The sequence below is a fragment of the Phacochoerus africanus genome, chromosome 16 (genome assembly GCF_016906955.1).
Source record: "Phacochoerus africanus isolate WHEZ1 chromosome 16, ROS_Pafr_v1, whole genome shotgun sequence".
In the NCBI taxonomy this organism is placed as follows: Eukaryota; Metazoa; Chordata; class Mammalia; order Artiodactyla; family Suidae; genus Phacochoerus; species Phacochoerus africanus.
This window is the reverse complement of record NC_062559.1, coordinates 7751546-7765882: the sequence shown is the minus strand read 5'-3', so window position 1 is coordinate 7765882 and position 14337 is coordinate 7751546. Positions and strand designations below refer to the sequence as shown.

Genomic DNA, 14337 nt, shown 5'->3' with positions numbered 1-14337 from the left:
GAGCTCATGGTAATGCTGGATCCTTAACCCGCTGAGCGAGGTCAGGGATGGAACCCCTAGATTCATTTCCTCTGTGCCACAACAGGAACTCCTGAACTGAGTGCTGGGAAGGTGAGAATGTGAAGCTTATTGAGTCAACGAAGATCACCTGGCGGTAGAGGCACAGATGAAGCCAGCAATGGCTGTGTTAGATGTTGCATTTTCAGTAACCGCGTCCTTATCTTATCTGTATAACCCGGACGCCTTATCCTGAGCCATTCAAGAGACTGCCCACTCCTCTCCTGGACCAAAGGCTCATAGCAAAGAAAGGGCAACAGTAAGCGAGTTGAATTCTATTTAATTTGGTGTCTTTGTCCCTTGTAAACAGAACCCCTCCCTTTGCCACAAATCACAGGTGTGGCTTGTTGCCTCTGCCTCATGGCCGGGGGAAGAAAGAGAAATAGGAGCCCTTCCAGGGCCAACATGGGCTGAGGAGGGTTTACAGGGCACCCCTTCTGCATTCAAGCCCCCTCCTCCCCACAAAGCCTCCCCAATGTACGAGCTGGGGCCCCAGACTGCCCAGAGATCCACTGCCTCACCCAGCCTTGAATCCAGATTCGGTTAGAAAACGTGTGGTCCCACCAATGCTTCTAAAATTTTAAAGGATGGATTGTAGCACTTGTCATGGGAGAGGCTTTATGGAATCTGCTCCACGCCCAGGCCTGCAGGGTCATGGCTGAGGTCAGGGGCGGGGGCACAGATGGGGGACTTTAGGGGGCCAAAGCGGAGGGGAGTTTCTATGTTTAATAATAAAGGGGGAGGCTTGAGCAGAAAGGGGCCTGCGTACATGACGTGAGGGGACAGTATCAGACTCCAGCCTGCAGGGTGGCAAGGAGCCAAGAGAGGGTCCCCTGCCCAAGCAAGAAGGCAGCCAGGGGGAGGCGACTTGGAGTAGCAGCGCTGGAGACGGAGAGGGCCATTGGTGCAGCCCTGAAGCCAGCAGGGGTTTGGTCCTCGGGCTCCACTTTGCCTCCGGAGGACTCCAAGCAGGGGCCTCGGGGAGTAGGGACGATTTCCGGAATCCAGCCTGTTGTGTTTTCCACTAGCTCCTGCAGGAGAAGGAAGAACTGGGTTAGAATGGAAACATCCCCACCTCCTTTCCTCTCCTAAGGCCCTCCTAGATGGTCCTCTGTCCTCCCGAGCCTGCCGAGAGGCTCCACTCTGCTCCCAGAGCAGCACCAGCCCTCTCTCTGCTCCCTCAGCTTCTCCTTCTCTGATCCAGTATCCCTGCCATTGTGCTTCTCATCGTCTTCTCTTTTCCGGTCTTGGCCAACACCATCCCTAACCCTGAGAAGGTGGCGTTTCCTGGACACTTACGTCAATGGTCTTTATTATCACCGTCTGCTGGGCCTCCTTGCAGGCTTTCTCTGCCTTCTTAATGCTTTCCGGGGTCCACTCAACATTGTTCATGGCCATCATGCCCTCCATGGAGCTGTTGTGGGCACAGAGAATGGACACTAGTTTAGGGGCGACTTAGAGCCTTGACAAAATGTGTATAAAACAGCCTCACTTTTATTAGCATCAGTTCCATGCGGCATAAACCTCAAGCAGTGTCTTACAACTCAGAGGCAATTGTGAGCGTGGCAGAAGGAGAAATATCATCAAAACTCAGACATGGGATTTTTTTTTTTTTTTTTGGTCTTTTGTCTTTTGAGGGCCACACCCTTGGCACAAGGAGGTTCCCAGGCTAGGGGTCTAAATCAGAGCTGTTGCCGCTGGCCTACACCTCAGCCATAGCAACGCCAGATCTGAGCTGCGTCTGCAACCTACACCAGGATCAAACCTGCAACCTCATGGTTCCTAGTCGGGTTTGTTTCTGCTGTGCCACGACGGGAACTCCCAGACATGGGAATTTTTTCAAACTGAGAAAGAAACATCTGACCCTTTAAAGAAGTGTTTCTTGGACTTCCCATCGTGACACAGTGGTTAACAAATCCAACTAGGAACCATGAGGTTTCGGGTTCGATCCCTGGCCTTGCTCAGTGGGTTAAGGATCCGGCGTTGCCATGAGCTGTGGTGTAGGTCGCAGACACGGCTCGGATCCCGTGTTGCTGTGGCTCTGGCGTAGGCCAGCGGCTACAGCTCTGATTTGACCCCTAGCCTGGGAACCTCCATATGCTGCCCTAGAAAAGGCAAAAAGACAAAAAAAAAAAAGTGTTTCCTGGGAGTTCCTGTTGTGGCGCAGCCGAAACAAATCCAACTAGTATACATGAAGATGCGGGATCGCTCCCTGGCCTCCATCAGTGGGTCGGAGATCTGATGTTGCGGTGAGCTGTGGGTGGCAGACATGGCTTGGAGCTGCTGTGGCTGTGGTGTAGGCTGGTAGCTATAGCTCCGATTCAGCCCCTGACCTGGGCACTTCCAAACGCCTCGGGTATGGCCCTAAAAAGGAAACAAACAAAAAAAAAGAGTTTCTTAATCTGGGGGCCATGAAGTCTAAGAAGGTTGATGGAGTGACTTCTGGGAACTATAAATGTCCTGAAATTGTATGTGAAATGAGCTGCCTCTGCATAGACGTACATCTTTCTTGGAAAAGAGTTTCAGCGCTTTCATTAGGGTCTCAGGGAGGACGCTTAGTTCCAAGTAATTAAGGGTCACTAGTAAACAGCATTGGAAAGTTAAACAGTATTTGACCAAATCAGGTGGTCCATGAAAAAAAGGCAGACAAATAATCTTTACACAAGTGCTCTGACTTCCAGAGGTCACATGTGAGGGTCTTATCTTCCAGAATGACTCACTCTGAAGCCTCCTCCCCCAGCTCATGGGCCACATAGATGATGTCGGGGTAGCCCATGCAGCTGGAGATGTTGTTTCGGGGATAGTAGAAGAGGAAGATGAGGCACATCTCATTAATGGTGCTGGGCCCCCCCTGGAGGAGAAAAGAGAGAGCGAGTTGGAGAGACAAGGATACAAAGGCCTGCAGAGAGATGGGAACAGGTAGGCAAAAACTAGCTTAGGTGGTCATTCAGTGATACTGTTTTCCTTTTCCTTTAACCTAGAGCCAGCTCACCTGCAGCATATGGAGGTTCCCAGACTAGGGGTCCAATCAGAGCTCCTGCCACCTGCCGACACCACAGCTCACAACAACACCAGATCCTTAACCCACTGAGTGAGGCCAGGAATTGAACCCGCATCCTCATGGATACTACTGGGGTTTGTTAACCACTGAGCCATGACGGGAACTCCAGCTCACTAATCATTATCTACTCCTTAACATACCTCTTCCTTTCTTGTTCTGTTTCTAACCGGCCAATAATCATTGATATGATTTCCAAAGAAATATCCCACATGGTGTCCTCCTCCTCTACAGCTCCTTTGCTCCTGCGCTGGTTTTAGACAAGATGGTTGAAAAGATGAGATAAAATGCCGAGTTTCCCCCCAAAAGCCACTTCCTCTTAAGCGTCTCTGGAATTCCCCATCTCTGCATGTCAAAAGCAGGTCCCACTCGCGTATGGCACACGCTCCGTTCACTGTATGAGGTCCCGATGATATTTCCCCCTGCGAATTCCCCTTGTGCATTATCGCTGTTCTTCTCTTACTGTGTGTTTCACTTTCTGTCTTGTGTTGTAATCATTTGTATGGCTGTGATTTCTTCCTTGAAAGCATGCGATCCCTTTTGAATCCTGCCAGCACCGAGCCATTCCTGACACACAACATGGGTGTGGCTCCTCGTGACCATAATTACAATCGCTAAGTCTAACTGATCATCTACTTCAGGTCGGGCCATGATCTAGACGTTGCATGTGTTAATCGACTCTCCCCCACACCTTCTGAGACAGTATTCTTAATTCTTAATTCATACTTAATTATGAATTGAAACAGACACAAAGGAGCTGAATCATTTGCCTAAGGTATTAACGACCATGTTGACATTCAAACCCAGGCCATCAGGCCCAGAGTTCGTGCTCTTGGACCCTGTCACATGCTTTCCTTTCATAATCTTAGTGGGTCATTGACAGGGAAAATGGGAATCCTGTATTCTTACAGTCATGGGGATGTGACAGCGTGAAGCCCCATGTCAATGGAAAACTCCACTGGAGAAAGAGAGGGGCTCTGGCTGGAACACCCTGTCACTTGATTGCCAAGGCCAGGGACGAGGTTCTATTTGGAGGCTGTCATTGACCACAGTGGGGGGAGAGGGACTTACAAAGGTCAAGAAGTCTCGGTCCAGCGTCTGGTAGTGACACTCCACCAGCAATTCATCTCCCTGTGCGGAGTGAAACAAAGGCTGAAAGTAAGACGCAGGGGGACTGAGAGCGTCTCAGACCTCTTGTGGCTAATGAACGTGAGGTCAGATCCTGTCTCCCTCCCCCCGTGCCCGCCATGCCAACCCCCCGGGCTCTCACCGGCTTGATGACCATGCGATAAGGTAAATCTCGAGTCTCCTGCAGATTGAAATCGTAGGAGTCATCTTTACAGATTGTTTGGAGTTGTGTTCCATTTCTAGAGGGAGACACGCGGAGGGGACAGGAGTCAGGAGAGGATGAAGCGGGGAGGAGGGCCCTTCACAAGAGAAGCTGTGTGTGAGGCCATTCTGTGGGCGCAGATGGCCCACCACGCAAAAAGCTCCTCCCTCCACCATCATATTCCTGTCCTCTCTCCTACAGGAAGAGTTCTAGACCAACCAACCAAGCATCATCTCATGCTGCGGAATCCTGATGTCCAACCCTAACTTGCATTTGCAGGTACAGAAGAGAGAGCTTCCTAACCCATGCCTTCCTTACCTGTATTGCACGGCTTGCAGAGCCCGGCCAGCCAAGTGGGTGTGGAGCAGGTAGCCATACACCTGGATGTCAAGCACCGGAGCCCCATTCATCTGTAGCAGGGAGGAGACACACCTGGTCTAACAGGGACTCTCATGATGCCCTGCTCTTCAATTGTCCATATATATATATATATATTTTTTTTTTTTCTTTTTTTAGGGCTGCACCCACAGCATATGGAGGTTCCCAGGCTAGGGGTCGAATCGGAGCTACAGCTGCCAGCCTACATCACAGCTACAGCAGCTCGGGATCCTTAACCCACTGACAGCTCACAGAAACTCGGAATCCTTAATCCACTGAGCGAGGCCAGGGATCAAACCAGCAACCTCATGGATCCTAGTCCAGGTTCGTTAACGGCTGAATGACGCAGGGAACTCCCTCCTTTAATATTTGACACCTTCCTCTCATGACTGACACATACCCCTCTGGGCCCCACTGGCCCCTCCTGCCCCTCTCCTTGCCCCAAAGCCCTCACGCATGCCTTCCCCTGCACCATCCAGGTGAGCCATCCTGTTGTGCGCCGGGCAGTAGTCCTTCTCCAAGTCGGGCTCAGGCTAGTGCGCGCTGGAGGATCACACCAGACCTGCGGTGGGGAGCGAGGAACCTGGGGCAGGGTGCCTCCCGGCCTCACCTCCTCAAACTTGTCCGTCTTACACAGCCCGTAGGACATGAAGGACTCGGCGCCCGGGGGGATGAAGTGGATGGGGAATGTGAAGAAGCCCAGCTGCAGGACACCCATGTCGTATTTGCGCAGCTTTGCCGTGTAGTAGACTCGAATTCCCGAGGAGTCGTACACCCCTGGAACCAACCCCCAGAAGGCAGGAGACTGGGTCACAAGATGAGGGGAAAGAGCGCCCCGCCCCCCTGGAAAAAGGGGGGGGGGCTTCCAGCCGAAGGGGTCTGTGGGGCCTCGGGGGACTTCCTCCCAGCCGGTAGAGGGCGCAGCCGCCCCGCCAGCCGTGTCCTCGTCTCAACGCGCTAGGCGCTCACCGGGAAGATTGTGAAAATTGCTATAATGAATCTCCAGTCGGATCCACTGGGGGTCCAGGGGCGTCCCAATAGAGATGCCCACGTCGTCCGGAAACTGGTAACTCTGGTGGATGGAGGGAGATTGGGCAGCGGGAATGACTGGGAAGCCGGCGCTGGGAGCCAGGGCCTGCCCTTGTTTTCTGGCCCTCGTCCCAGACCTCCTCCGTCCCCCCCCCCCACCTTCTGTCTGTCCAGCAAACCCAGTTGCCCGACCCCACGCATCCCCTTAGCGATTTCCCCCATCACAGGACTCACTGTGCCCCCGACAGCCCAGCCCACGATGACCTGGGAGCAGAGGGAGAAGGCAGGGTCGGCCCCGTAGCAGTCGCTGATGCCCGTGGGGAGGGCGCTGGCGTTGCCGCAGGCGTACAACAGGATGTGGTGCACCATGGTCTCGTTGTGAGGTCCCAGTTTGGGCTCAAACTGGGCGGGGGACCCAGAACAGGGCACCGTCAGGATCCTCTGGGCCAAGTTCTCAGTCCCCCACTCCCTCTCCTGTGCAGGCCCTTGCTTCTCCCTCTCTCTTCCATCTCCTCTGTTTTTACCTTCCCCAAACTACCATTTCCCCCACATGCTGACTCCTCTCTCAGCCCTCACCCTTTTATTTTATTTTTATTTTTGGTCTTAAGAGGGCTGCCCCTACAGCATATGGAGGTTCCCAGGCTAGGGGTGGAATAAGAGCTGTAGCCAGTGGCCTATGCCACAGCAATGCCAGCTCCAAGCAGTGTCTGTTACCCACACCACAGCTCACGGCAACGCCAGGTCCTTAACCCACTGAGTGAGGCCAGGGATCAAACCTGCGTCCTTATGGATACTAGTCAGATTCATTTCTGCTGAGCTATGACGGGAACTCCAGCCCTCAACCTTTTGAAAGGGCTTCCTGGGAGCCCAGCATACTGGATCCAGCCAGGAAGTTCCCAAGACTCCCAACTCCCCCCCCCTTTTTTTTTTGTCTTTTTGTCTTTTTAGGGCTGCACCTGCAGTATATGGAAGTTCCCAGGCTAGGGGTCAAATCGGAGCTATAGCTGCCGGCCTACACCACAGCCAGGGATCGAACCTGCTTCCTCATGGATACTACTCAGATTCATTTCTACTGTGCCACAGTGGGAACTCCCCACCTTTCCCTGGATAACCTCACCAGTTCACCATAGCTGAGCATGTGGTCATGCCTGGTGGGATTCCCTCTCTCGAGACCCAAAATGGCTCACACGCATTAACTGCTCATTATAAGGTCATACTTTTATTTATTTGATCAGAGATGAAATCACTCAAATGTGAAATCAGGTGACAGATTTGAGTTTCCTCTAGCCAGACTTCGCTGACCTGACAGTTTCCAGCCACATCTCCCTGGCCTGCGGTTTTTCCTGGGCTAAGAGAACGTAATTATAGCACTTATACTTCATTTGTTGCAAACACGTATTAACTAATGATCTTAGTCAGATTTGCTATTGCATTGCAGGGCTCAAATAAAACAGTACTGGGAGGTATAGTTCTGGAAATCATGCAACTACCTCCTCCACCAAACCTGGCCTGGCTCCCTTGTTCTCCTGGTCACTTCCCTCCCGCTTTGTCCCCGCAGTGGTCTGAACACCTTCTCTTCAGAGTCTCCCGTGCCCACTGCCTGTCTCAACCACCTGGACAATGTCCCGCCATCTGGGTCTGGTTCATGGTACCTTGTAGATGTGATGCTTCTTGCTAACGATGGGGAGAGGGAGGAAGGTGCAGGCATAGGTGGTGTCATCCTCTGGAATGAGGAACTGGAGCAGGACCCACAGAGGCTGAGTGGGTGGGAGTGGGGCTCCCAGAGAAGGAGGGGAAGGGACACATCAGGGAAGGGCGGTCACTTGAGGGCCAGTTTGGCCATCCTCAGGGGCCCTGGGGAGTCCGAGGAGCCTCGGTCCCAAGAACATCCTGAGGACTGGGTGCAGGGGGAAGGTTGGGTTGGGTGGAAGGTGGGAGGGGGCTGGGGAGGCTGGGAGGGAGGGGCTTACATCTGTGATCTCCAGGTCGTGGATGACGGTGTCCTCGGGGGCGTCGAGATCGTCGGGGTGGATGATCTGGAGCAGGAAGATGGACTTCACGAACGTCCGCTCCCGATCCAGCTTCAGGGTGTCATCAGGGCCGTAGGCAGCCAGCACCCTCACAGTGTCACTCTGGGGGTGTCAGGTGTAATGAGGTGTTACACCCCCCCCCCCAGCAGCACTTTGCACAGACCCACACCCCACCACCATCACAAGCCACTTGCTCACTTCTGCACCGTGGAGCAAAGAGACCTTCAGACTGGGGGTCAGAACTGGTTGGCTTCCAGTTCTGCCCAGAGGCTAACTTGCTGGAGGTGCTGAGCAAGCCACACCGCTCTCGTATCCCCTCTCTGAGCCCTTGTCGCATTGGGTGTGTGACGCTCTGAAGGCCCATAAGATCCGGCAAGGTTCTTCAGGAGGGAACACTAGGGAGGGGGTGTGAGGCCGAGTCACCAGAAGGCCACCCTGCCCAGGGCCGGGGCTGTGCCTGGGAAGGCCGAGGGAGATGGAGGTCCCAAGAGCCGAGACTGACAGACATGTGTGGCCATTCCAGCTTGGGGGTGACTTCACCCCCCAGGAGGAAAAGCCGCTTGTGCTCAAACGTTCTCCACCCCGACCCCCGCCTTTTACCGTGATGTCTTGGTCTTGAGGGTCGCAGGAGCGGAAGGGCCTGGAGAAGCGCATGGTGGTGTAGACAGCGTCTTCTGTCAGCCCCTGCAGCTCTGCGTCCTGGCTCCCGTCCTCTTCCAGGGTGTCTTCATCCACCACATGCTGATCCTGGGGTCCAGTGAAGGCCAAGGGGTAAGAACCAGGAACCCCAAGTGGCCATGACTTTGGAGAATTCCAGGTGAGTTCCTTTAGCTCCCCTAAGATGCTAAATTAGTAGGATCCAGGTCTTCTTTATTGCAGTGGGCTCCTTGGACAGAGCACTGCATCAGGGATGGATTCAGAGGGAAGAGAGATGGACAGGGTCCAGCAAAGTTTAGCCACCTGACCTTGCTCCACTTCTCCCATTTCAAATCTCATTGCCATAAATCCTAATGCTCCTCCTCTATCCCTAAGCCTGAGAAGCTCACTCATTCCCCGACTGTCTGTGCGATTCACCCTCTCATGGGGCTCTTCGTGTGGATGCTTCCCATGTACATGCAGTTCAGAGGGGGTGAGCCTGGGAGACAGGGGAACTGCCTCCTCATCTGCAGAAAGGGCTAATCATCATCTGCCTCGTGCTGATGCAGAGGGGTTTACCATCCGTAGAACTAAGGACCAATGCCTGATTAGTCAAAAGCGTGTAACAATTGTAAGCGCTTAGTCTTGCAGCTCCTGCTGCTGTGCCTAGACCGTCTCATGCTCTGGATACCCCAAACAGCTTTGATGCGCTCCCCGTCAAAGGGCACTGAGACTGTGGTTCAGGGCTTTTTCTCTTTCAGTCCAATAGCTCCATTCCCCCGGTTCCCTTAGGGGACATGGGATTTTCTAGCCAAATTAAATGCTGTCGGCCACTGAAAGAGTCCTCCACTTCAGCTCACATATGATGCAGACTTCCGTGAAATCAAGGAGCGAGAAGGACTCCCAGGGGCGATGTCTATGCCATCTCATCTCACGAAAGACCCTAGAGATTGAAACTCTCCAGTGGACCATTTCTGTCGGGAGAGGCCAGCTGTCAGGTGGTGTTCTGGGCTGGTGCCTGGAAGTGTTTGGAAAATGTGGATCCTTCTTGGACCTGGAGCCATCCTCCACCCAGCCAGAGACCCTTATGCTTAGGAGGGATTCACCCTCTGACTCACCGAGAAATAGACATGACCGTCAGGCGAGACCCCTCCGACAACCAGATCGCTGCCTGCTCTGGTGTAGCGATTGGTGATGCCCAAGCCCACCCAGCCAGCTGTCCGGACCCGGAGCTCAAAAGCGATGATCTCAGCGTCCAGGTCAAAGTCCCAGCGCAGGAAAATGACATTAGAAGGATCTAGGAACCTAGAATAACGCAGACTCGAGGTGGGGCCGAGGCGGTTGCCTTGGGAGGGGGCTGCCAGGGCTGAAAGCAGAAGAAGCTGGAGGAGAAGGGCATGGGCCATGGCTCCTGGGGGCTGAAGCCTCTCTCCTTCGATGGACACTCAGGAAGGATGGACTTATATGTGCCTCTCGCTGTGCCAGGCACCGCGCCACAGGGGAGGGACGGTCTGGGGCTCTTCTGATCTTATTATCTCTGGCTTCAGCGTGGTGCCACTTACATAACTCAGGAGGTGTAAGGTGCCCAGAGGAGACTGCTTTTGCCCCAGAGTAGGGACCTGGCATAAAATTCTCAGGAATGAATCATTAGGACTCTTCCTTCTCAACTGCAGGCCAGTGTCTGACCCATGGCGAACTACAGAATCCGGGATGTTTAGTTTCTCTGTACCTCTCTTTCTCCCTCCCTCTCTCTCTGTTTCCTCCTCCATTCCCTCCTCCCAGATGCCCACAACCTTGTCACCAGCCCTGTAGCACTCTGTCCTCTGGCCCATGTCCCCTACCCCAGTTTTTGTAATTTTTTTTTGTCTTTTTAGGGCTGCACCCATGGCATATGGAAGTTCCCAGGCTAGGAGCTAAATCAGAACTGTAGCTACCAACCTACACCACAGCCACAGAAACACCAGATTGGAGCTATGTCTGCAACCTACACCACAGCTCATGGCAATGCCAGATCCTTAACCCCCTGAGTGAAGCCAGGGATCAAACCCGCATCCTCATGGATACTAGTCAGGTTCATTACCACTGAACCAAAACAGGAACTCCCCCCTACCCTAGTTTTTCATGGGCATCTTCTATTTTGTCTCTATATGCAAGCGAGGCACAGGGAGGGAGGGGTGGTAGGACTTTGTGTGTGCCCTGCCCTTCAGGCTGTCTCCAGCACAGGAAGGAGAGGAGGTGTTGGGAGGGGATGAAGGGGTGGCTAGGATTTCCATCTCCTGAAGGAGTCTCTCCTACTAATCCCTGGAAGGACGTGTAGAGGTGAAACAGCTCCGATCGGCTTTCTAGACGGGCAAGTCAGTGGCAGCTCCACGTTTCTGCACGTTGCTGAGGAGGAGCGAGGAGGGGGAAGGGAAGGGAAGGAGAGGGAGAAAATGGGCAATATATATGAATTTGCCTTTAGGATGCTTTGTACTTTGCTCTTCCTCCCACGAATTGCCTTTCAGAGATGCCCATGGAAGGGACCCTCCACGGGAGGCTCGACCACCTCCCCTGCTGGCAGAGCACTTTGGTGTGATGGAAAAAGTAGAAGTGCAGAAGGGGTATCAGAGCATTGGAACACCAGTGTAAAAAGTAGTTGGATCTGCTCGACTTTCCAAAAATTCCAGTCCACTTATATTTTCTTTCTTTATTTTTTGTCTTTTTAGGGCCACACCTGTGGCATATGGAAGTTCCCAGGCTAGGGGTCGAATTGGAGCTGTAGCTGCCGGCCTACACCAGAGCCACAGCAACGCCAGATCCGAGCTGAGTCTGCGACCTACACCACAGCTCACGGCCATGCCGGATCCTTAATCCACTAAGCGAGGCCAAGGATCGAACCTGCATCTTCATGGATGCTAGTCGGGTTTGTTAACCGCTGAGTCACGACAGGAACTCCATCCACTTATAGTTTAGATGAGGAAATGGAAACATCAAGGCATAACCTGCGTCGTGCCTGATCGCCCATCCAGTTGGTAAGGGAGATGATGTGAGAGCACGGGGGCCCTGCTCCCCAGCCAGTGCTCTTTGCATTATTTCCTTAGGTCATGGACACCACAAGGCACACAGCCCCCTGCCCTGCATTTCCACCGTGGCTGGTGCTGGTGGAGCGGGTGGTGCCCCTTGCTGGCTGCTCCTTCGGGGGCGCCCCAAAGTCTCCAACCTCTGACAGAGCTGATCCAGAGCTGGGAATCACCTCATCAGACCCTCAATGTGCTTCCTCTGTTAGACGATGGAGACGGTAGCAAGGGAAGTTCCCATTGTGGCTCAGCTGTCATGAGCCCAACCAGTACCCATAAGGTCACAGGTTCGATCCATGACCTCACTCAGTGGGTTAAGAATCCGGCTTTGCCGTGAGCTGTGGTGTAGGTCACAAGTGTGGTTTGGATCCCACGCTGCTGTGGCTGTGGTGAACCCCTAGCCTGGGAACCTCCATGTGTGTCACTTAGGCCCTAACAAAGAAAACAAAAAACCCAAAAAGCAAACAAGGACAGGTGCCCAGAGGCACAGAAACCGGATCACACATCTCACAGGGGAATTCAGCTTAAAGGAGGGGAAGCGAAGCTGGAGCATCCATTTACACCCCCATCCAGGGCACACATGTTCTTCTCATTACCTTTGAGCCCATCAAAGCTGGTGAGGACCAGGCTGAGGTTGTTTGCAGCTGCTGTGGGTGACTAAGCAGAAAACACCTTTCCCAGGAGGGCAGCCACCAGAACGCCCACCTCTGAGCAAAGCGGAGAAGGTAGAGAGCCAGGCAGCCACCTGGAAGGAAGAGGCTTACCTTGACCCAGGACGGGCCCCGGGCCAAGACCAGAGGAGGAGCCTGGGGAGGCACTGACCTTGAGGAACGGGAACCCGGGTAGGAGATAACGACAGTGTCAGAGACATTCTGATCCCAATCACATCTGGGGATTAAGGCGAAGCGGGGGTGTGGTGGGGGGGGGGCAGGAGACAGGACAGCCAGCCATGTAAACTGAGATGGGCCCAGGATCCCTTTTCCTGCCATCTGCTCACCAGCCAGAGTGCTGCCCTCCGGCGTAGGCAGGGGCACCAGGATGAGCTGGGAGCTGGTGGCCGCAACTCAGGGAAATCTCTGCTCCTGGTCCCAGCTGTCTGGCTTCCCAAAGGGCTTTTTTTTGACTATTTCTCCTTTTTCTTCCCCCAGTTATGGCTTTCTCCCCTCTCTCCCAGCCCTCTTTCTCAGGATCAAGTGCACAACAAGGCCTGTGGGGGTGTGAACACACCATCTCGGCGTGCACACTGCTCTGGTACTAAAAGCCATGATGGGGTGCCCCAGAGCTCACCTCTCTCCCTGCCTGGAGCCCCGAGGCTGAGAATAGGGAAGGGGGCAGAAGGCTAGAGGGGACCAGCACATGAGATCAGAGGCGTGGTTTCCAGAGGGGAAGTGGATCAGCTTGCATGGGGATGGATGGTAACTGGTCTTTGGAGTTGACCACTTTCTAGTGTGTACAGATGTTGAATTACCACACTGAACTCCTGAAACTTAGATGTTAAAAAATCAGATTGCTGACCCTCCGCCCTGCGAGAAGAGAGTCAGCACACATTGCTTGGAGTGCAGTGCAGCTGATATTTTGTGCACATTGAGATTATGCAAATTTTAAATATCATGATAGAAAAAATATTAATAAAGTTATTACTTTTTTTTTTTTGGCCAGGCTGGCAGCATGTGGAAGTCCCCAAATCAGAAATCGAATCCAAGCTACAGCAGTGACAATGCCAGATTCTTAACCCATTGTGCCACCAGGGAACTCCTGAAGTTATTTAAACATGGAATTGTAGATAATGAAAATCTGTATTTTTTTTAAAAATCAAGGACCACAGGGTGTTCCCATTGTGGCTTAGTGGTTGACGAATCCGACTAGGAACCATGAGGTTGCGGGTTCGATCCCTGGCCTTGCTCAGTGGGTTAAACATCAGACGTTGCCGTGAGCTGTTGTGTAGGTTGCAGACGGGGCTCGGATCCCCGTGTTGCTGTGGCTCTGGCATAGGCTGGTGGCTACAGCTCAGATTAAACCCCCTAGCCTGGGAACCTCCATATGCCACGTGGGTGCGGCCCTAGAAAAAGACAAAAAACAGCAACAACAACAACAAAAAACCAAGAACCACAGGATTTCAAAGTTACCAAGCTGAGTGAATTCAGCTCGATATGAATTAACTCTATTATGCTGTCACCAAACACCAGCAGTGACTGTTATAATTTACCAGGTATGGCGGCATTGTGAATTGTTGGGATAATACAATTCAATACAAAAATCCTATCCCAACTCACAGAATCTCTCCACAAAGGTAGAAAAGGAATAAAAGCTCTTGTTTTATTGAATAAGCGTGAAATCAGAATGTGATACATATCATAGGAGTTTCATTAAGAGATTGCGGAGATGGGGAGTTCCTGTCATGGCACGGCAAAAACAAATCCGACTAGGAACCACGAGGTTGTAGGGTCAACCCCAGCCTTGCTCAGTGGGTTAAGGATCTGGCATTGCTGTGGCTGTGGTGTAGGTCGGCAGCTGTAGCTCCGACTAGACCTCTAGCCTGGGAACCTCCATATGCTGTAGGTGTGTCCCTAAGGAGCAAAAGAAAAAAAAGAAATTGCAGAGATGAAAAGAAATCTCAGCCTTTCATACAGGCTGGTAAGTCAAACCCAGTACACACGTGTTCTCAAGATAAGCAGTAACTAGGAGTACCCATTGTGGCTCAGTGGTTAATGAACCTGACTAGCAACCATGAGGTCTCGGGTTCGATTCCTGGCCTTACTCAGT

The 14337-nt window shown here is 52.8% G+C and overlaps 1 protein-coding gene across 1 annotated transcript; it reads right to left on the bottom strand.

The window, feature by feature from the left end:
- Positions 1-326: 326 nt before the first annotated feature.
- LOC125117723 (putative DBH-like monooxygenase protein 2) lies at positions 327-9924 on the bottom strand. Its single transcript, XM_047763783.1, has 13 exons — positions 9637-9924; positions 8483-8629; positions 7823-7984; positions 7505-7588; positions 6087-6254; positions 5793-5895; positions 5434-5600; positions 4764-4855; positions 4386-4482; positions 4187-4246; positions 2778-2908; positions 1357-1471; positions 327-1088 (listed from the first exon to the last, which is right to left on the bottom strand). The coding sequence occupies exons 1-13, from the start codon at positions 9922-9924 to the stop codon at positions 846-848; spliced, it is 1857 nt and encodes a 618-aa protein (XP_047619739.1). The 3' UTR covers positions 327-845.
- Between the last annotated feature and the right edge of the window lie 4413 nt (positions 9925-14337).